General features: G+C 25.4%; 1 protein-coding gene across 3 annotated transcripts; it reads right to left on the reverse strand.

Moving 5' to 3' along the window:
* Positions 1-3,782: 3,782 nt before the first annotated feature.
* Positions 3,783-24,208, reverse strand: LOC122509878 (dnaJ protein homolog 1). Of its 3 annotated transcripts, XM_043624183.1 has the most exons (6): positions 23,391-24,208; positions 23,156-23,301; positions 22,852-23,067; positions 17,884-18,750; positions 17,373-17,780; positions 5,647-5,676 (listed from the first exon to the last, which is right to left on the reverse strand). In XM_043624183.1, exons 1-5 carry the CDS (start codon positions 23,783-23,785, stop codon positions 17,425-17,427), a joined length of 1,980 nt encoding a protein of 659 aa, XP_043480118.1. In that variant the 5' UTR covers positions 23,786-24,208; the 3' UTR covers positions 5,647-5,676; positions 17,373-17,424. The 3 variants fall into 3 exon arrangements, with proteins under 3 accessions (XP_043480119.1, XP_043480120.1, XP_043480118.1); XM_043624184.1 differs by lacking the exons at positions 17,884-18,750; positions 22,852-23,067; positions 23,156-23,301; positions 23,391-24,208 and having other exon boundaries at positions 3,783-5,676; positions 17,373-17,560; XM_043624185.1 differs by lacking the exons at positions 17,373-17,780; positions 17,884-18,750; positions 22,852-23,067; positions 23,156-23,301; positions 23,391-24,208 and adding an exon at positions 12,847-13,003 and having other exon boundaries at positions 3,783-5,676.
* Between the last annotated feature and the right edge of the window lie 25 nt (positions 24,209-24,233).

Consider the following 24,233-nt stretch of genomic DNA (forward strand, 5'->3'; position numbering starts at 1 on the left):
TAAATTATTTTCACTACATTTTGGAATACAATGGAAAACTTTATTAAAATAGCAGATATTGAAAATCATTGAATTGACGAAAATTTTGGTGAATAATTGAAATTTTGCCAAGATTTTAATTACTATTTTTGAAATAATTGAATTTCGGAGAAAAAGTTTATTTTAATTGCAAATAATTGAATTTCTGCAATCATTTGTAACTTCTCCAAAACTCAATTTTTTCCGTGTTTTTAACTGAAATTCTTTTGTAATTCCATTATTTTTAATAATTAATTAGATATATATGGGCAACTCCACGTGAGATTTTAGTCGACCTCTTAAAATTCGCCAAAAATATTTTTTTTCTATTCTGTATCGAAAAAAAACAGATACGTATTTTTTTATTTTTTTTAATTGTCCAAATTTTCGAGTTATGAATTTTCGAAATTTTGGACTTTTAATTGTAGACCTATATTCAGTAGCTTATAAGTCCGAAAATATTGAGTTTAGGAAAAAGTTGTCAAAGAATGAAAGTTGTAGTTTTCTTTCGACTTTTAAGAAATGTAAACAAATAATTTTTTTTTAAATTTTTTTTTATAAACAAATTAATTTTTCTTAACTTTGGGCCGGATTTTTTTTGTTTTTTTTAATTTATTTATACCTTACAATATAGAGAAGATTTTCCAAAAAGTCCCGAAATGGGCCTGATGTGTTAAATGAGTTTTAAAACATTTTCAAAAATCACTTGCAAGCATCACAGTGGGATTTTTTTTACATTTAACTTTTTAAAACTGTTTACAGCGTAGACCCTTTAATTTAAAACAAAGAACACTCAAATAGATTAAAAATTATACGCTGTAGACAGTTTTAAAAAGTTAATTGTAAAAAAATCCCACTGTGAAGCTTGCAAGTGATTTTTGAAAATGTTTTAAAACTCATTTAACACATCAGGCCCATTTCGGGACTTTTTGGAAAATCTTCTCTATATTATAAGGTATAAATAAATTTAAAAAAAATAAAAAAAAAATTCGGCCCAAAGTTAAAAAAAATTAATTTGTTTATAAAAAAAAAATTTTTTTTTAATAAAAAATTTTTAAAAAAAATTTTTTTGTTTACATTTCTTAAAAGTCGAAAGAAAACTACAACTTTCATTCTTTGACAACTTTTTTCTAAACTCAATTTTTTTGGACTTATAAGCTACTGAATATAGGTCTACAATTAAAAGTCCAAAATTTCGAAAATTCATAACTCGAAAATTTGGACAATTAAACAAAAATAAAAAAATACGTATCTGTTTTTTTTCGATACAGAATAGAAAAAAAATATTTTTGGCGAATTTTAAGAGGTCGACTAAAATCTCACGTGGAATTGCCCATATGGGTGATTCTCCAAAAACCGGTCACTTTTAAGTTGATAAAATTTTTTTTTTAATGTTTAAAAATTGAACTTTCTTTTATTAATTACTATTCATTGGTATTTAAATAAACTATATTTGAAGTAGGTACGCTACAAAACTATTTAAAGTTTAAAAATATTAAAATTATTTAAATTTCACCAGGATCATTTTGAATTTTTTCACGTCGCTCTTTTTCGACATTTGCTTTTTTCTGTTTGTTTAATTATTCTTTTATGTTATACAATCCATATCAACTATATTTATTTTAAATTACATTTATTAATAAACATTAGTTTTCGTATAATTAGCACTTTTCGCGTAATTGAAATGAGATGTGAAAAGTAAACATGAAAACTAACCTCATCAGAGGCGTATCATCGAGGGGCACTGAAATTCATATTTCTTCTATATAGGTATTATTAATTGAATTAAATGACTTATTTTTATTATTTTTAAAATTATATTTAAAAATATATGAAAAGATTAGAAAAATTTCAACTTTATTACCTATTTTAAAAAAAGTTTTAGGCACGGGCACACTTTTTACTTGTTTCGCACCTACCACGTGCAAATGTTTTGACACGACAAAGGACTCCACGACAATGGAAATTTGTACAAAATCCATTAATACACATTTTAAACAAAAGTAAATAAAAAAATGGCTAGGTATACACTTTTGTCCTACCAAACTGTAAGTTTTCATCCGTTTTTTATTGATATTTATATTAAAATATTAAAGTTATGACAGCGCACGACAAAGGAATGAATAAAAATACGCAGTGTTTTTCTAGTGTTTTTTCTTAAAAATATGAAAAATATAATTTATTTTCCAATTTCTCTTGGAGATTTGAAAAGTGACATGTTTTTTCTTTAATTTCCAATTGATTTTGATATAAAAAGTGCACGTCTTATAGTTCATTTATACACGTTTATCCTTTGTCGTGCCAGCATGGAGATTTTTAAAGACACTTATATTTTAATAATTATCAATAACTATATTGATGTATTAAAAAATTTCATCGATAAAAATTGAAGCTTTTGAGTTAATCTTTCATAATATTTATTGAATAATTAAAGATAGTTCTTTTTTTATAAGTAATAGTACTTTAAAGTTTGGTACTCAGAGGTAAAGACATATTGAATTGCTGTTTTCCAGCTGTTAAATGTTGTTTTCCACTAAATTTGTGTTAAAAAATTATCGTTTTTTATAAAGGGTATAATAAGTGATGTTTAAATAATATGTTTGTCCAATGTTAATATTTAAATGTTAAGTTGTTTAGAAGATATAAGTCAAAGACATGAAATTGCCCACTTTCAGGAGAATCACCCATATATGTATTAAAAAATTTAACTAATTTGAGAAGAATTTTAATTATTAAAATTTTTCAAATATCTACATAAGTTCTTTAATATTTCTAATTAAATTCATTCAAAATTGGAATTTCATTAAATTTCAATTAAATTTTCAATTTCAACCTTTTGAAGTTCATCTATTTATAAAAATTTTAAACGTAACTCTTTTAAAATTCAATTAATTTGAAGTATTTAAATAAAATTATTGATTAAATAATTTCTAAGTAATAATAACATGATACTTCTTCAAGAATTAAGTTATTTAAAAAGAAATTATTGTCAGATGTAGAAAAATTCAAATATTCCTAACTTTTTCCTAATTTTTCTGACCAATCCAATTTTTCTGACTTTTCCCCGATTTCTCTGAACTGTAGCAACCCTGTTTCAACATTGGTCTACAAAATATCTAACCTCCAAAATTTTCCGACGAAATGATCGTTTGAATTCCAGTTTAAATTTGGACTGTGAACCTCTGCTCATAATTCTCGGTCCTTTGGTCCTAAATTCCTTATCTGAGGACCCAATCGATCTCGATTATGTTTAAATTCCCGAATTTGCGAAAAAACCAAAATATGGTGATAATTCATGTGAATAATTTCAGTTTTGTCGAAAATAGAATTTTTTCTATAAACATTTTTATATGTACTTTTTTTAAATTTATAGTTAGTTTAGTTTTTTATTATTTTCAAAAAGGAATCAATCTTTTTTGTCAAAAAGTCTATTTAGTGTAACTAAATAAGAATAAGTTTGTACCTTTTTTGTTTGTATAATAAATAATCCTTTTCGATTCTTTTTTTAACGAATGAAGTTTCCTTTTCTTTAAATGGAATGTTCCTGACCGTTTTGTATTTATCAGGGCCATATTAATACAGTGAATGACCCTCCGTCTCTCTCTCTCTCTCTTTACACGGATGAATTCGCGATGTGTAAGAGAAACTACAGAGATAGACTCATGACGTCATCCCTCGACTTGCTATTTTCGGAATCGTCGGTTATAATCGAACGTCGTTTTGGAATAAAGGTAAATTTATAAGGAAGTCACAACAGCTGCTCATAACTTAAAGTGTTCTCTTTATTTTAGTGTACAAATAAAACTTGAAGTGAAAAGAAAAGTACTATAACGTTTCCGCAAAGAAAAAACACTTTAATCAATTAATACAAATTCGCTTTGTAGAATTTACAAAATCACTGGCAGAAACACGGTAATCAATAATTAAATCAACCAGTCAAAAAAAGTCATCAAAAAATACTGTCGCAATTCAAAAAAATGTCCCCATTGACAGCGGGAAAAACTTATTGAAATCTCTATTTTTGTCGACAATTTTCGAACGGAAAAAGAAGTACAAGAACTACGTTTATTGTAAACAAAAAAATATTACCGTGTCTATACCCCCCTGAACACGACAAATGGTATAAATTGATTTTTCCTCAAATAAATCTTGATCATTAACGCACCACTTGTACACGTTTTTAAAACGCCTCTATAAAAGTAAATTCTCACCCATTCGCTGAGTCACACTCACGAAAAAAAATATCCACTCAGATTAACTTAATATATCTTTAACAATCATACTCTTTTCCACGCATTCCATTTATTTTCATTCCTAAAAATGAAATTCTACCGAAGAAACAAATAGTCGACGGACTCGCGTTTCGTCTTCGAGCCAAAAAAATTCATTTTTCTGAAATATCGAAAAAAGACAAAACTTCGAATATTCTTTTAGGCTCATGTGTCTATTATAATATGTACTAGAATGTACACGAGTCTTCAGTCTCGTTGAGCGAAACAACAAAATTAGAAAAACTTTTTTTTTGTCCATTCATTGTGTACCAGTTCTTGTTCTCGCGCTGAGAATTGAATTGATCAATTTGGTAGAGTGTCGTATAGTATATCCCTGGCACTTTGGGTTAATGTGTCTGGGAATTTGATGTCGAATGAAACGAGAAGATCGCCTTTCCGCGACGGTTCCTTGGGGAATGGTAGACCGTGACCTTGCAACCTCTTCACCATATTTGGCTTAACAATTTCTCGCGTTAAATTCAAACTTATTTTCTCACCATTTAGAGTTGGAATTTCGACAATTGCACCGCAGAGAGCCTGTTTCAGCGACAATTTCTGAGTGTAACGAATATCACTGCCCTCCCTCCTGAACAATGGATGGGGCTTGTCACGAATGATGAATACAATGTCCGCCGGCACTTTACCGCGTCCTTGATCGCCCTCCTTTTGAAAAGTGATTTTCGTCCCCGCCTTCCAGCCGGGTTTCACGTTTATCGTCAGAACCTTGTCCTCCTTCTTCGTGCTGCCGTCGGGCTGTATCACTCGTCGGGAGATTTTCATTTTTTTCGTGCAACCCCGCAGAATGTCGTCGAGACCAACGTAGAGATCGTGTTCGATTGCCGGATCCTGTGAACGATCTTTGCCGCCAGTTCGACCCTGATTGGGACCGGCGAAATTGAACGAGTGCGAGCGGAAGGCGCCGCCCTGACCGCCTGGTCTCTGTGGTCCTATTCCAAGACCAAATGGATCGTCCATGTCCATGTCCTCATCGTGGAAATTCGGGAAGACACGATTGCTTCCCTGACCGCCGAAACCAAAGAATGTCTGGAATGGTGAGGCTGAGCCGAAGAATTGAGCAAACGTCGCTCGTGGATCGCCGTGGAAGGTGTAGGTGGAGCCGCCACCTCCTGGACCACCGCCCGATGTCGCTCCACCCTTGAGGCCCTCCTCGCCAAACTGATCGTAGACCTCGCGCTTTTTCGAGTCCGACAGTACCTCGTATGCTTCGGCAATTTCTTTGAACTTCTCCTCGGCACCGGCACTTCGATTCTTGTCCGGATGGTACTTGAGGGCCAGTTTCCGATAAGCCTTCTTTATCTCGTCGTCACTGGCTTCCTTATTGATACCCAGGATTTTGTAGTAGTCTTTCCCCATTTTTCCTCCTTTCCTGCAAAATATCAAATTCATTAGAATCCAAAATAAATTTCACCTTCTCCGAAGAAAGGTAAAACAAAAAATTGTACAGGGTTGCCACGAAAATTTAATTTTGTTTTTTCCTGATTTCCAGACAAAATTTTGACTTTCTCCCTGACCCTGAAGAATATACCGAATCACTCCAAAAATTATTAGATACTCAAAGAAATGTTCTATTACATTTATATTTACGAATTTCTTTAAGTGTAAAATTATTCGACAACATCAATAACTTCTTTTTTAAATAAATACTTAATCATTATTATTTTTCTATAGGAATTGAGGATTTCAAATCAAAACCTTCTGAAATTAAACAACTTATAAAACATTTTTTTTTGTTATAAAAACATGAAGAAACGTGATTTCTTCACGTTTTGTAATAAATTTAAAATTACAGAGTGATAAAATCATTATTTTATATTATAAATAAATTTAAATTTTCAAAGATTTTAATTCTTGAACCCTTTTCAAAATTCACTTATTTATAAAAATTCACGCTATGATGCTTTTAATATTCATTTATAATTTCAAATTTTAAGTGAAATTCATTTTTAATCAATTTTTATTAGAAAATTTTTCGAGAATTCAATTATTTAAATGCAAAGATAAATAATGTATGAAATAATTAAATATTTCTTAAAATTGAATTTTTTTAAAGAAATTTATAAAAAATGTTTAAAATAATTGAATTCTTTAGGCGAATTTTCAAAAAATTATAAAGAATAAATGCAATTTTCTATCAGTTTATGTAAAATCGTACATAAAAAATAATTGAAACTCTGCTATAAAGATTGTTATTTATAAAAGTAATTTAATTCTTGCAACGAATTTTATTAAAAAAATTTTTAAAGAATTGAATTCCTGTGAAGAATTTCATTTGTGAAAATAATTTAATTCCGGAGAAAAATATTATTATTTATGATATTAAATTAATTTCTTGTGAAGAATTTTATTCGAATTTTTTAAATAATTGAATTTCTCAGAATTTTTTATAACATTTTGAAAATAATTAAATTCCATCGACAAAATTTCATTAAAAAATTGAAAATAATTGAAATCTGACGAAGAATTTTATTAAATTTTTTTTTTAAATAATTTAATTCTTGTGAAAATTTTTATTTTTGAAAAAAATTGAATTCTTGGGAAGAATTTAATTAAAATTTCTTAAATAATTGAATTGCTTCGAATAATTTTATTTTTTAAGAAAATAATTAAATTGTTTCGAAGATTTTTACAAACATTTTTGTCAGTAAAATTGTAATTCCCATAAGGAATGTTATATTTTACGAAAATAATTGTATTCTATAGTCAATTTTATTATAATTTTTCAAATTTATAAAGCATTTTATTAAAATTTTTCAAATGAATTCTCGAGAAAAATTTTATTGTTTATGAAAATAATTGATTTCTTACGAAGAATTTTATTCAAATTTTTTTCAAATAATTAAATTCCCATAAACAAATGTATTATTTGTGAAAATAATTGAATTCTTAAGAAGAATTGAATTGAAAATAATTGGATTCTTAAGAAGAATTGTATACGAAGTTGAAGTCCACAACGTTTATCAACGAAATAAATTTATTTAATGCATTCAAGTATTATTTTTAATTTAATATTGAATTGTAAAATAATTATTATCAAAATATAAATATCAATCTTTTATTTCTAAATATTTTTGTATCAATATTGCTGCGTCATTTTGAACTAATTTACTAAGTGAACAATTTTTTTCGTTGATCAACGTTGTGGACTTCAACTTGGTGAATTGTATTGCAAATAATTGAATTGAATAGGAAAATTTTATTAAAATTGTGGACCTGAAATATTCACGTCAATCAAGTTCACGTTTTTGATCTAGAGATTGAGAGAAAAAATATTTTTCACGCAGAAAACAATATTTATTATTTTACTTTTTGAATTATTATAAAATAATAAAAATTTTTTTAACATAAATTTATTTATTTTTTGTAAATAATAAATTTCTTCGCCGGAATTCAAATATTTTTTAAAAACAATAAATTTCTTCACAGGAATTCAAATATTTTTTAAAAACAGTAAAAATTTCTTCGCACAAATTCAATTATTTTTAGTAGGGGAGAGGGCCCTAAGGTGGTCACCCATCTTTTGAACGACTGTAGATTTCAAATGGAATTATATATAAAGGTCAATAATACGGCGTTTGAAACTTTATCTTATTACCTAACTTCCTATCATAAAGTTTTTTTTATTTCATTAATAAAAAAAAAGTTATGGCACTTTTTAAAAAAAGTTGAAAATTCGACTTTTAAAAAAGTGGCCCAAGGTGGTCACCATACAAAAATTCACTAAAAAAGTTTTAAAAAAATGTAAAAAACGTATTACTAAGTTGTTTATTTAATATTAATTGTTTTTCAGGATCACAGAAACATATTACATATTTTTTTTGCACTTTGTCCTTTCGTCAAAAATGATACTTTTTGTGTATGTATTAGATAGGTAAAATTTTGAAAATAATTCTATTTTATTATTATTCATCATAAAACTTAAAAATTGATAAAATTCACATTCACAGTGATAAATGTTGATAAATATAGCGTATAAACATATTTTCATAAAAAATCAAAAGTGACCACCTTGTGGCCAAAAAAGTGTCCACCTTAGGGCCAAGAAAGAATTTTTTAAACGTTAATGAAAAAATTTTTTAAAGCACAATATTAATTATATTCATTTGGAATATTATTGTACGATATATAAAGATAATTATAACGATTTTTACTAATTTAAAATGGTTAATTTCGATGATTTTAACACCCTGAGAAAAAAATTTCTCGATCATTTAAAAACAGAAATTTTACGACGTTCACGTTACAAAGAGACTCATACGACTATTTACCTCAAAACTTTACTAAAATCTTTGTCTTCTCAAATAATAACAATAACAAAAAACATTTGAAGATACTAACTAATATACAAAAATTTTCTTAGGGTGACCACCTTAGGGCCCTGACCACCTTAGGGCCCTCTCCCCTACAATTTTCATAAAATTTGTCTAAATAATTGAATTATTTTCAAATTTTAATCAAATTCTTCACAAGAATTCAATTATTTTCAAAAGTTTTGATATAATTTAAAAAAAATTAAATTATTTAATAATTTCAATAAACTTTTTTACAATGATTCAATTACTTCTTAAAAACAATAAATTTTTTCGCATAGATTCAATTATTTTCTACTTTTTAATAAAATTGTTCACAAGATTCCATTATTTTTTAAAAGCAATAAATTTTTTCGCATAAATTCAATCATTTTTACTACGCAATTTTAAAAAAACTTCTCATAAGAATTCAAATATTTTCAAATTTTTATTAAATTCATCACAATAATTCAATTATTTTTAAAAGCAATAAACTTCGCATAGATTAGATTATTTTCTACTTTTTAATAAAATTGTTCACAGGAATTCAATTATTTTTTATAAATAATAAATTTCTTCGTATAAATTCAAATATTTTTTGTACAACTTTTATAAAAATTTTCGAAATAATTGAATTTATTTTTTGGAATTCAATATTTTTTTCATAAATAATAAAAATATTATTTACAAATTTACCTTTCTATTGGAGCGTGTCACAAATAAATAAAATTCGAAATTGTCAAAAAAAATAAATAAATAAATTTAAAGAAAATTAGAAAATTCGAATGCAAATGTGGAAAACTTGGTAGAAGCACGTGCAAGGATAAATTTCAATGTCATTCTCTCTATAAGTAACTGATTAAAGCAAATTAAGTAATTACGAGACGAAAAAGCACACACAAGTGGTAAATCTCGATCAATAGCGACAATTTGCATACAATTTTGGATCTTGTAACTTGAAGTTAAAAGAAGAAAAATTCTTGGAGACAAGAAAAGTTTCCTCGTAATTAACTCCTTATATTACAAATTTTTCAACGTTCAAAAGAAGGATTTTTCTTTTGCTATAAATATTTTCAAAAACGTGAAAATTGAAAAAAACATTTCGAAAGTTTATAGATTAATCTGATTCATAAATAATAATAATAAAATAATTTTTTTTTTTTTTTGAAATCTAAAACTAATGCACTGAAAATAAATATAAATTCTTATAAAGAATTTTATCAAGATTTTTAAAAATAATTTTCTTTCTAAGAATATTATTAAAATTTTTAAAACGTATTTAATTTTTTTGAGGATTTTATTGAATTTCCATTAAAATAATTCTTGTAAAGAATTAAATTAATTAATAATAGTGTTTATTATTATTACTTATGACTAAATTGTGATTAAATATTTCCTTTATGAATTTTTTAAAAATTTTTAGGAAATAATTAAATTATTCTTCTCACAATTTTTTCATAATTTTCAAAAATATTAAAATTGTTTAAAATAATTTCTTTAAATATTTAAAAAATAAAGTAATTTTTGTTAATAATTGTAATTACGAATTTGGTTGTTAAATTTATTTAAAATTTTTTAAAAATTGAATTTTTCTCAGTATTTTATTACAATTTTGGAAAATAATTGAATTCTTTTGAGAAATTTTATCAAAATTGTACTGCAAATAGTTTAATTTATACGGAGAAATTTATTATTTATAAAAAATAATTGATTTCTTGTGAAAAAAATGATTGAAATTAGAAAAAAAATTGGATTCTTATGAACAATTTAATATAAAATAGAAAATAATTAAATCTTTTAGAGAAATTTTATTAAAATTCCATTATAAAAATTGAATTACTGCCAAGAATTTTATTATAATTTTTGAAAATATTTGTATTCTTTCGAAAATTTTTTTAAATAATTGAATATGTTAGAGAAATTTTATCTAAATTCCTGTAAAAAAAATTTATTATTTATAAAAAATAATAATTTTATTAAAAGTAGAAAATAATTGAATTCTTGTGAAGAATTTTATTAAAATTTGATAATTCAATTATTTTGAAAAATTTAATGAAAATTGTACTAAAAATAATTAAATTCTTCTAAAAAGTTTTATTAAAATTAGAAAATAATTTAATTCTTTCGAGGAATTTTGTTGAAACCGTATTTTTCTTATTATATTAAAATAATTTAGTATTAGTTCCTGCGAAGAATATTATTATTTACATAAAAAAATAATTGAATTCTTTCGAGAAATTTTATTAAAATTTCTAAAAATTATAAATAAAAATTATTTATAATTATAATTTTTTTCTGTTTTAAATCTAAAATGTGAATTTAAAGAGGAAATAATTAAATTTCGTTCTTCATTAATTAATTATTTCAGCTAAAAAATTGTAGCTACAAAATAGTATATTTCGTAATATACTAGTTACGAACGATATTTTTCATAACAAGGTGCAAAAAAGTGCCCTTTTTTGTACCGCGTTATGAAAAATACCTAGTTCCTAAAGTTCAAAACATTTATTCCTAAATTTTTTTTGTGATATTGTTAAAATTGAGTTCAATAACAAACCAAATAAGAAATTAAAGTCCTACGCAATTGCGTGCGCACCATAATTTCGCGAGTTAACCTCGGTTCAAAGATCTCAAATTAACAAGGTCTTTTGATACTTTTTTTCAACCATTTTTGGACAAAGAACAAGTCTTGCGAATATTGTCGTTTCCTGCCTGCCACCTTCAAACATTATTTCATTTCAATTTAAAAGGAAGGGCAGTCAAGGCAAGGATCCTTCCTTGTAAAAAAAAAATCAGTGTATTTTGTGTTTCTGATTTCCGCTTTCAACGACGTCAATTCATTCATGACGTCAGGTATTCCCGAATTATTTTCAGAATTCATTTTTTATCACTTTCTCTCTTTCTTGAAAAAAAAGTTATTATAAATTATTTGCACAAATGTCAAAACATTTATTTTATTCGAAAAATTGTATTTTAAATTAAAAAAATATTATTATTGTTAATATTAATATTACAAATGTTAATATTAAAAATATTACTGTCAGTAAACTATGAAAAGTAAATAATAATAATAATAATAATAATAATAATAATTTTTTAGCAATTTTTGAACATTTTTTTTGCAAGCAGCAAAATGAAAATAATCGTATGTATCGTGTGACAATTTCTACGAATATATAAATACTGAACATTAATATATTCATTGAATATTTATTGAATATATGAATATTCTTTATATTTTGTCATTAATTGCTCAGCTTGAAAAATATTCTCAATAACAGTTTTGAAATATATAAAATATCGAGTATATCCTTAATCAGCGCGAGTTATCTCTGATTAATTACTGATAATACTTTGATTAATCACTGGTTAGTAATAATGTTAATAAAGAAAAATAATATTTTCTCGACAATAAACAATTATCTTTGTAAATTAACTTTTAAGTATCATAACTAATTGAGAAATTCTTTGAAACAATTTCCACTTTTCAAAGAAAACTTTTTATATTCTTCTTATTATAAAAACAAGAAATTTATTACAATTGAATATTATACAACCTCTTATTTGACCTCATGCAATCTAACGTTTGATTAATGAAGAATCATGCAAAGATTCAATTTAAAAATAATCAAGTTGGTATGCACGACAAATATAGGCACTTGAACTAGATATTTTCGTTGACACATTCTAAACTAATATAACGATAAACAGATTGAGTGATCAAAAATGATATAAACTCATTTCATTCTCATTATCATAACATTTGATTAATTACACATCTCAGGAGATTAGGATCATTACATGATCTCTTAAAAACAATGAACAGATTTTTTTTTTTCAATGAAAATTTCTCGTAAATTCTCTTTAATATTTTCATTTTTGCTCGGAAATATTCTCTTCATCTCATTCTACCAAGTCTTCCACCTAACACACCCACATAAGTTTCTCCGCTATTTCGAGCAATGATGATACACTGACAGAGAAAAAGAAGAAACTATCGTGAACAGAGAACACCAATTTCGAATAATTCAAAAATAAATCCACACGAAAGATAAAATATAATAGAAAGCTCGAGATCGAGTTGAGAGGCGCGCTTTTACTTATGACGTGACCAACATCATCATCATCTTATGTGTACCATTTTTTTCATTTTATCCATTTTATACTCCAATTTTTGCTCGAAAAAGGCGTTAAAACTAACCTTATTTTACACCATATTGATTGTTAAAGGTCAAAATTCAATCACTAACCTTTCTTTATTATCACAATAGAAATTTTTCCTTTATATTTGTTTTACAAATCGCACAAGAAAATTTTCAATTTTGATATTTTTAACACATTGGAAAAGAAACAATATTCAACTTCTCACGTCTTCTCTTGTACTAAATGGTAGTGTGGGCGCTGCACACCATATATACATAGAGAGCGGGTTCTAGTTGCTTCCGGAACTTTCGAGAACAGACTCGATGATAACTTCACGCTTAATCGCAGTGTTTGTGACGTCACTCTCGTATTCAAAACAAGCGAAATTTTACTAAAAATATTTGAATATTTAACAATTGTTTTAGGTATTTCTTGATTTTTTTGATTAAATATACTTTCTTGGAGGGCTTACATCGGGGAGAAGTTATTAATCCTTGAGATTATAGGCAATAAAAAAAGGAAATACTACAGTGTTGAAGAACCATTGTGATGTTGGTTAGTTATCGAACTTCGATACGTTTCTTTCTATACTCAGTGATTTAAAAGTATTCAGAAGCAGTTTGAAGGAAACAAGGAAATGAAACACAACTGATATCTATCGGGTGGCGATAAATTAAAAGGTAATTCAAAATAATAGACTCGTTCAGATTTTATATTTCAATCGTTTCAATCATTTCAATTATCCGATTAAGAAGACATAACCTATATTTACGGTTTAATTGTCCGATTAAACAATTAAAATTTGCATTCAAATAAAATATACAATTTTCTGTCATTAGGAAAATGACGTTTTGGAATTAGTTAAATTTTTTAATATTGTATATTTAATTAATTTTTAAAAATAATGGATTTATAGAAGAATTTTAGTTAAAAAATTCAATTATTTTCAAAAGTAATAACATTCTTCAATTATTTTCAAAAATTTTAATAAAACTCTGGAAAATTTCAATTATTCAAAAATTATCCTCAATTCAATGATTTTCAATATCTATACTGTGGCATTCCAGGAGAAATTTACTACTTTTCGGAGCACCCTCACCGATTTCTTTAAGACTTGGTAGTATTACATTTGTTGGTCTAAAGTTTCAGAAAATCAATTGTTTATTTAAAAGTTACAACAATTGCTCAAAATTGTTTAAATGCCGATATCTTTTAAACGGTTCAAGATAATTGAGTTTACTTTTTTGCTAAAAATTCATAAAGACGAGACGCTTCAAAAATGTTATTAACATTTTTTTCTTATTTTGTTAATTAAAAAAGTTATTTAACCCTCTGCTGATGCTTTTTTATCCCCACTCTATCGTCAAAGCACGTAACTCTCATAGTCACCACCAGGCGTCCAGAATGACGATTTTTGACGATAACGGTCGTTAGCATCAGCAGAGAGTTAAATAAATAAAATTAACTTTTGAGCCGTAATTCAAAATTAAATGACTTACGAACCAAAAAATTCCTTGTTTTGCATACTTTTATATTCCGAAGAAAAAAAGTTGTTGGAGTTTTTCAATCACTTATAATTTAAACAATTATTCGTTTGTTTACAATTATTTTCCAGCTCAATGATCATCTGTTCTCTCTTGCGCGCGACTACTGCTACGTCACATCCGTCGCTCCCAGAATATATATTTGACAAGCGTGGAAAAATTGAGGTTATGTTTAATCAAAACAACGCATTTTAGTCTTTTTAAAGTTTTTGGCAGTCAGGATATTGATATCCTATATTTAACGATTTAACTTTTTTTCCATGACTGCTAAAAACTTTAAAAAGACTGAAATGCGTTGTTTTGATTAAACATAACCTCAATTTTTCCACGCTTGTCAAATATATATATTTTGGGACAGACGGACGTGACGTAGCAGTAGTCGCGCGCAAGAGAGAACAGATGATCATTGAGCTGGAAAATAATTGTAAACAAACGAATAATTGTTTAAATTATAAGTGATTGAAAAACTCCAACAACTTTTTTTCTTCGGAATATAAAAGTATGCAAAACAAGGAATTTTTTGGTTCGTAAGTCATTTAATTTTGAATTACGGCTCAAAAGTTAATTTTATTTATTTAAATAACTTTTTTAATTAACAAAATAAGAAAAAATGTTAATAACGTTTTTGAAGCGTCTCGTCTTTATGAATTTTTAGCAAAAAAGTAAACTCAATTATCTTGAACCGTTTAAAAGATATCGGCATTTAAACAATTTTGAGCAATTATTGTAACTTTTAAATAAACAATTGATTTTACTTAAAAAATTGATTTTCTGAAACTTTAGACCAACAAATGTAATACTACCAAGTTTTGAAGAAATCGGTGAAGGTGCTCCGAAAAGTAGTAAATTCCTCCTGGAACGCCACACTATTTTAATAAAATTCTACGCAAACATTTAATTATTTTTATAAATAAAAAAATATTCCACAGAAATTCAATTATTTTAATACAATTTTTTTAAAATTTCTCAAAACATCCAATTATTTTCAAATATTAAAAAATTCTTCACAATAATTCAATTATTTTCTACTTTTAATAAAAATTTTCACAGGATTGCAATTATTTTTTATAAATAATAAATTTTTTTTACAGGAATTTAAATATTTTCCTATACAAATAAAATTTCTCTAAAATATTCAATTATTTTTAAAATTTTTCGAAATAATTGAATTATTTTCTAAGTTTAATAAAATTTTTCACAAGAATTCAATTATTTTCTTAATAATAATAAAATTCATCGCAGAATTTCAATTATTTTTAAAACAATAGTAATCGAATTCCCCGAAAAAAGTAATTATTTTCATGCAAGTTTTAACAAAATTCGAGGAAAGAATTAAAATCTTTGAAAATTTGAATTTTTCATACATTTGACTATAACAAAACATTTTTAATTGAATTTCTCGGAAGAATTCAAATATTTTCAAATATTTCCATAAAATTCAATTATTTCCTAAAATTTTTAATAATTTCTTCGAAACAATTCAACTATTTTTATAAATTACTAAATAAATTTTAAAAAGTAACAATAAAAAAAAGAGTTTCAATAATTGAAATTTTGTAAAATTTAATTGAAAATAATTGATTTTTTTCAAAGTGTTTGATAAAATTTTTTGAAAATAAACTTTAAAAGAATTTTAATTGCAAAATTTAAAAATAATAATTGATTTTTCAAAAATTTTAATGAAAAATCTTCAAGTGTATTTAAAAAATGGTAATTAATGAAAATTAGCTACAAAAAAATTATATTAAAATATTTTTGGTAAAAATAATTCTCAGAATTTTTGCATTCTAATATTTTAAAATTCAATTGTTTTCAATATTTTTAAATACAAATTTTCAAAAATTCAAATACATAGAAAAAATAATAACATTAAAATTTTTTACAGTTATTTTTAACATTTGAACAACATATGACTTTTTAGATTTATTAAAATTTTAGAGGAATCGCGTTTATATTAATAATTAAAATTCTTTAAAAATTCAATTATTTTTTTAATAGAATTTACCAAATTTCAATTGTTTGGAAATTTTTCAATTCTATATAATTAAAAAACTATTATCTTTCATAAATTATTTTTAAAATATTTTTGAAAAATTAATTTTAAGAATTTTTTTATTATAATTTTTTGAAAATTAATTAATAACTTAAAAAACATGGGACAGTTAAAATTGTTATAAAGAACTGAATTCTTGTATTTAAATAATAAATCTGTTTATATTGTGGCCTTGGGTCCAAAGGACCCAAGGTCACAATATAAACACATTTATTTCACAAAAATTAAGATCCTAAAAACAATCAATATTAAAAATAATTGATTTCATAAGAAGAAGTTTGATTAAAAATTGTAGAAAATAATTGAATTTTAAAAGAATTAAAGTTGTAATTTTTAGAAGTTATTAAATTTCAGAAGGTTTTAAATAGACATTTTCAAAATTTTATTCCCGTATAAAAACAAGCAAGAAGTATTTAAATATTTATTTAACGAAATTATTGAAGTTTTAAATATTTAAATTTAGAAATCAGTGAAAGATCAGAAGAATAAGAAATAAAATTTTTGTGATGACACCGAATTAAATAAACGACTTTTTCGACTTTTTTTCTATTTTAAATCGACTTTTTTTGCACCTTAAAGTCGATCCGAGACCTGAAATTCTATAAAATTGAATTGAAATGATGAAAATAATTTTGAAGAAATTACAGTAACAATATTCTTTTAATATAAAATAATTTTATCGCTAATTAGAATTTATTGAATTTCAAAAAGGTTTGAATTTGAAATTTTTGAAAATCCTAATTCTTATGGAAAAATAATAATGATTAAATATTTATTTAGAAAGGAAGTTATCTATGTTTTTGTATAATTTTACAATTTAAGAAATTCGTAAATAAATGTAATAGAACATTTTTTTGAGAATCTAATAATTTTTAGAGCAAATCAGAATATTCTTTAGTGTTAGGGAAAAAGTCAAAATTTTGTCTGAAAGTCAGGGAAAATCAAAATTAAATTTTTGTGGCAACCTTGTAATTTTAATTTATAATTATATTTTATAATTGTACTTTATAATCGTAATTAGCGCAATTGTACTTACGAATTATTTTGTGACGGAGTGTCATTGTTTCTTTTCTTTAATTGTAAAATAACTAACGACATAATCTCAAAAAGAGGGCATGTCTGCACTCCCTGGAATCCGGTGGAATATATTTATCGTAGAAATCTTGTACGAACTCTTCAACTTTGAATCCGAATTTTTGATATAAAATTAATGCGGGATTTGTGACGGAAACATGTAAAGTGACATCTTTGCCCATACAGGTTTGAATTAGATGGTAGAGCATAAAAGTACCAATACCAGAATTACGCCATTCTGGTCGGGTCAAGAAAAACGAAATGTACGTCTGATTGTACGCCACATCTGGCACCATTATTGCAAAACCAATTATCAATTTTTTATACGAAGCCACACAACTGAAATCTGGATACTGCAAGCATTCCGATACTGAAACAGAATTAAAAATCCAATTCTGAGAATATTCCATAAAAATGAATTCTCATGTTAGAAAATTAAATTTTGCGTCAAAACAAATGCCTCGTATACTTACAGTCAATTCCAGGCCAAAAGAACTGATTACAAAGACTATTCAAAGCAGGAATATGCTGCGGCCTAATGTAAGAATAATCAATCGGCGCTTTCGTCGGAATTGTCCTATTGAAATTGTTCTCATTCGTTTTCGCGTAGAGTTCGTCTTGCAATTTTAGCCAAAGGGGTCTTGTCGTTGTGTCCCTTCGAATGAATGGCTTCAAAAGTCTATTAGTATAAGGACTATGAACCGCAGCCGATTCATTGATTCCCTGCAACCTTTGCTCGAAACTACCAATTTTCGAATGACTCACAAATCGATCCAAAATTCGACTGCCCTTATTGTGAACTCCTAATGCCATGTGTGATGTGCCAAGTTGATCGACGTCAAAAATTCGTAAACTGTACTCCCTCTTTAATTTTCGTACCGATAATTTCCTGTAGAGTCGTTTAACGGATGGAGGCGCCGTGGCTAAATTACTTCTCTTCAGTCGTTGCAGCAGATAAGTTTCCTCACGTTCACTAATTCGTGATCTCGACTCACCTGACGGAATGCTACTGTAATTTTTCTCCCAAGGCCACGGACGTTGTTCGGAAGTGGTGAACAGTGAGGGTTGAACTTGCGGTTGAATGAAATCGGTACTGTCGGAACTGTCCTCGGGAAATTGTTCAAACTCCGGATTATTCTTGTTGTCATCGCAAACGACAAAATCGTCCGAATTGTCAAGTGTTGTCTTTTCATCTTCATAGTCAAAATCGTACGTTTCCGATTTATATTGATCCGGTTGACAGTGTTGATTTCGAAAATTTCTTATCAGATCTGCTAGTGACAGTGTTTCGTGCTTGTTGTCCATTTCGATTCCATCTTCAGTATCAAGCATGTCCATATCTATTTTTATTTAAATACAAAGAAAATTAATATGATTACAGTTAAATTATAATTTATAATTTATAATAAATTACAGTATTACAGAATTAGTTCGTATTTAAAATAAAGACGCAAATTAAATTTCAAATTTGTTTTAGTAGAAAAGCGAAAAACTGAATTTTGAATATTTTGAATAATTAAAAGTTGTGTTTGAATAAAAACTAAATTTCAAACAAAAAATTTCGATAACATAAAATTTAACAAAAGTTTCTTAATAATGACAAAATTGAAACTTTTTATTCAAATACAACGTTTAATTGTATTAAATAATCAAAATTAAATTCTTTAGCTTATAATTATTTATAAAGAATTGGCAATCTTTTTGGGACTATAATAAGACATTAAACACATCTTAACGTTTCGAGATGTCTTATTATAGTCCCAAAAAGATTGCCAATTCTTTATAATTATAATATTAACCCTCCATCCGTCGCATGGTGAGAATTTCCCTCACCCAGTTTCTTTTTTTATTTATAACTTTTAAAATACAAAAAATTATAATTTCATATTCTCAGTACCTTTTACGGCACTCTTCTTCTTTACATTAAAACAATTTTGGTGTTTTTTTATATTTTAATTTCTTTGTTATTGAATTTGAAAGCAGCAAATGTCGGGGATTTTTGACGGGAAGTGAGGGAACTTCTCACCATGCGACTGACCGCGTATACTCGATTTCATTTGTCATTAATTTTTTATTTAAATAATTAACAGGAAATAAAAGTTAATTTTACTGCCAATAGGTTGTTTAGAAATTCTAATGAACATTCAAAAAAAAATTTGGCATTTTAGAACAAGTTTAGACTAATTTATGAGGGTGAGAATTTCCCTCACCTGCGACGGATCGCGTTACAAAAAAAGGTGCGACGGATGGAGAGTTAAATATATTGTGAAATTCCAAATTATTATTCTTTAGCTTATCAAGAAAACAAAATAAAAATTTAACTTGTTTTTCTATTTGAAAATATGAAATTATGGTATTGTGGATTTATTTTTCTTTTAAATCACCGTAAGATTCTTCCTGAAGATACATAACTTTTTGAAATATATTTAAATGTAGAAAAATATTTATAAAAGTATTTAAATATTTGAAATTTTTATGTAAAATTGTTAAAAAAAAAATTGATTAGTCACATAAATTATCAAAAAATTCTTTTAAGAAATTAAATTATTTTAGAAAAATTACAATTTTATTAATGTGTATTTTTAAATAAACTAATTCATTGAATTTTTGTATCATCATTTCTTTATTCAATTATCTTTAAAAAAAGGTAATTAATACACTACCGGTCAAAATTGAGAGATAAAATTTTGAAAAAATAAGACCTTACAGAAGTTTTGGCTTATAGGCATTAAAGTGTAATTTTTTTCTTAGAAAATGCAGGTCGTCAAACTTGGATACAAAAAATTCAAAAAATTTGAAACAATCTTATTAAAAGAAAAATAATTTTTAAAATTCAAACATATTTTTTTTATTAAATTCTCTTGAAAAATCTACACCATATCATGTTTAATATATTATTTAGAATAGTTTTTAGTATACAGAAAAATTGTTTCAAATTTTTTGAATTTTTTTGGTCCAAGTTTTAGAAATTTTAGAAGTTATTCAAATTTTTGTAAAACATTGAAATTGACGATTTTTTAAAAATATCTAAATAAAATACAGGCCAAATGACTTCTGTAAGGTCTTATTTTTTCAAAATTTTATCATCTATCAAAACATATACCGAAAAAAATTTTAGTTTTCATAAATTTTATGTTTAAAAATATTTTTCATTACCCTGAAAATGGGTGGTCTCTCAATTTTGACCGGTACTGAACTTTTAAAAAATGTCTTGCTTTAGGCTGATCCTTAAAATTTTAGATCAATCATATGAGCGGATGGGAAGAAGAACTCGCCGAGCGCGAGACCGTAAAGGATAGTTCCAGTCAGGTAGCAGTGTGTGGCCCAGAGGTGCTCACTGCTACCTGACTGATATTATCCCTTACGGTCTCGCGCTCGGCGAGTTCTTCTTCCCATCCGCTCATATATTTTTTAATCAATTAAATTTAATAAATTTCTTTAAAAAATTTAATTGCTTTAAACATTTTACACTTAATATCAAATATCTGAAAAATTTTCAATTATTATAAATAATTGAAAAATCAATTATCCGATTATTTTTTAAATTCTAAATTCAATTCTTGAAATTTACAATTAAAAACTTTTTAAATAATTGAAATTTTGTAAAATTTTATTAATAATAATTGATTTTTCAAAAGCATTTCATAAAAATTTTTTAAAATAAAATTTTAAAGAATTTTAATTGTTAATTTTGAAAATAATTCAATTCTTAAAATTTGAAAATGTAAATTAAAGAAAATTAGCTTCAAAAAAATTGTATCAAAATAGTTTTTTTAGAAAGTAATTCTTAGAATATTTCATAATAATTTTTTAAACTTCAATGAGGTATCTTCAAAAAAAAGTAAATTATAAAATTTTGAAGAAAATAATCAATTTTAAAACTTTGAACTAAATTTTTTAAAAAAATTGTTTAGTTTTTAATATTTTACAAAAATTCTTTTATAGAGTTCAATTATTTTCAAAAAATGTTATTAAAATTTAATTATTTGGAGATTTTTTAATTGAAGAATTGTAAAATTATTATTAAATTCAAGTCAATAGTTAAAAATATCATCAAAAACCTAATTTTTCGAAAATTTTCTTTTATATATTTTTAAAAATCAATTATTTTCAAAATTTTCTGTTTCATATTTTCCATAATTCACCGTATTAACTTTAAAAAAGGAGATTTATAGTTGCAATTATTATAAATAATTAAATTTTCGCAATTAAATAATTGAATTCACGAAGGACTTTCGGAAAATTATTCAAAATAATTTACTGTTAAAGAAGTTTAAATCTCTAAATAATTAAAATTTTTTGAATTATTATTGAACTTTTTCAGAAGAATTTAAAAATACTATAAAATGATTCACTTTTGAAATTTTTAATTAAAATTCTTTAAAAAATTATTTCTTAATATTTTTCATAAATTGATTCAAAAAAATTAAATTCTTTTAAATATTTTACACTAAAATTCAGTTATCTCGAAATTTTTCAATTAAAGATAATTGAAAAGTCGATTATCTGACAAAAATTATTTTTGAATTATTTTTTCAATTCCAAATTCAATCCTTAAAATATGCAATTAAAAACCTTTAAATAATTGAAATTTTTTAAAATTTTATTAAGAATAATTGATTTTTCAAAAGCATTTCATAAAAATTTTTTAAAATCAGATTTTGTTCATTTTGAAAATAATTCCATTCTCAAAACTTGAAAATGAAAATTACAATATTTTTTTAAAAAGTAATTCTTAAAATATTTTATAATAATTTTTTAAAATTCAGTTATCTTCAAAAAAAGGGAAATTATAAAATTTTGAAGAAAATAATCATTTTCAAAACTTTTAATTCAAATTTCTTTTAAATATTGATTAGTTTTTAATACTTTACAAAAATTCTTCTAATGAGCTCAATTATTTTCAAAAAATTTGATTAAATTTTAATTATTTGGAGATTTTTCAATTAAAAAATTATTGTTCAATTCAACTCAATTAGTTAAAAATATCATTAAAAACCTAATTTTTCGAATACTTTTTTTATACATATATTTTTAAAAATTAATTGTTATCAATATTTTATGTTTCATGTTTTTAATAATTCACCTTATTAACTTTAAAAAATGAGATGTATAGTTACAATTATAAATAATTAAATTTTCGTAATTAAATAATTGAATTCTCGAACGACTTTCGGAAAATTATTAAAAATAATTGACTTTTAAAGAAGTTAAATTTCTCAAATAATTGAAATTCAATCAAATTGTTTGAAAAGAATAAATTGAACTTTTTTTTAAATTAATTAACAATTAATTTAAATTAAGAAAAATTAAATTAATTAAATTCTAAATTCAATTAGAATTTAAAAATTCTCTAAAATGATTAAATTTTCGCACATCCACTTAAAATTATAATGATTTTCTATCTTGAAATTTTCATTAAATTAAATGAATTTTTTTACCGTGTAAATCTTCTTCAGTGAGTAGAAAATCGGAAAGAATTTCACTAAAATGTGGCGGTGATAAACTCTTCGAATTCTTTAAAGAATCTCCAATGTAACTACTATCGTCACCTAGAGAAGTGCTCGATTCCGATGGTATTGGACTCACACTCTCCTTTTTAACTATATGCACGGGATGCTCCTCGGTCTTATTTTCCATTTTGTTTGCTATGATTGCTAAAAGTAATAGAAATAGTATAAATATTAAAAATCGTAAATTATAGAATCTAAAAGGATGAATTAATTAAGATAGAAATTAATTTACAGTGCATAATAATTTCTGGAGGTTCTTTCGAAATCAATTTCCACCAGCCTGTTTCTCCAAGTTCGGACGAACCCGACTTGAAGTAAATTCCTGTATTGTGTGACAAGGTACCGGAAATCGTTCCTATCCATTGCTTCGGTTGTCTCCTGAAATAAAAAAGTTGAGTCACAAAAAGTATTTTAAAACATATTCAAATATATTTAGTAAATATATTAAATAAAAAAGTAAATTTTACTTTTGTTTCGTAAATAAATAATCCCAATGACGATCGACGAACGTACTGATGTCAGATTTCCAGTGGAAATATCCTCTTTTACTGATTCCACTGGATTTTTCTCTCAAATTGTACAATGCGAGGACAATTATTTGCGACCAGGACATTTTATCTCTGACTAGAACTTCATTGCCAAAAGGCTCACAATCGGAACATGTGAGTGTGAAAAAAACATCGCCGACAAAAGAATTGGGAAAACTCTTTCTCTTCAGACAATGAAGATGTATTTTTCTCGCGCAATTCCCAACGCATTGTAGAGCAGGCTTTTCGTAGGGATCACATAATTTACCACATCGTTTACATCTGTTTTTTACTGACTTGCTCCCCGTACAAGCCCGATTACTTGTCTTTATCATTTTTCCAGGTAAAAAAATACCCGTTGTATTTCTTTTTTAATTGGAGTTTTTCGTGTTGAATCCGAAATCGCAGAGAAATTTATTTCATATTCAGTTTGATAGTAGTGTTAATTGAAAAATTGTATCATACTCAATCATACTGTTAAAATATATTTCTTTTGTTATTACTTATTATAGTCGACCAATTTAGCACTTTGTTTAGCAATTTATAATTTCATAGGTTAGAAATAAGACCGGTAAACAAAATACGATGGCTAATGAAAGAAATAAAACCATTTTCTCCTAAAGTTTAACTAAATTGATGAATTAGGAACACTAAAGTTTATTTATAAACTTGTGAATTAATTTTTAAAAATGCGATTTTGACTTTTGATTGATAATGACGATAATGACATAATGATCATGATCCTTTTGATTATCAGACATCATGTTTTTCGTTTTTTTTGAC

The sequence above is a fragment of the Leptopilina heterotoma genome, unplaced genomic scaffold, assembly GCF_015476425.1.
Source record: "Leptopilina heterotoma isolate Lh14 unplaced genomic scaffold, ASM1547642v1 Lhet_63, whole genome shotgun sequence".
Classification (NCBI taxonomy): domain Eukaryota; kingdom Metazoa; phylum Arthropoda; class Insecta; order Hymenoptera; family Figitidae; genus Leptopilina; species Leptopilina heterotoma.

What these genes read in the sequence shown, in the direction of transcription:
- LOC122509878 (XM_043624183.1), bottom strand. Translation starts at nt 23,785, where the DNA reads ATGATAAAGACAAGTAATCGGGCTTGTACGGGGAGCAAGTCAGTAAAA. An exon ending in CACTGAAGAAGATTTACACG is followed by an intron (nt 18,751 to 22,851) that starts GTAAAAAAATTC and finishes AAATAAAAATAG; the next exon opens with ATATGGACATGCTTGATACT. An exon ending in CTTTTGGCCTGGAATTGACT is followed by an intron (nt 17,781 to 17,883) that starts GTAAGTATACGA and finishes ATTCTGTTTCAG; the next exon opens with TATCGGAATGCTTGCAGTAT.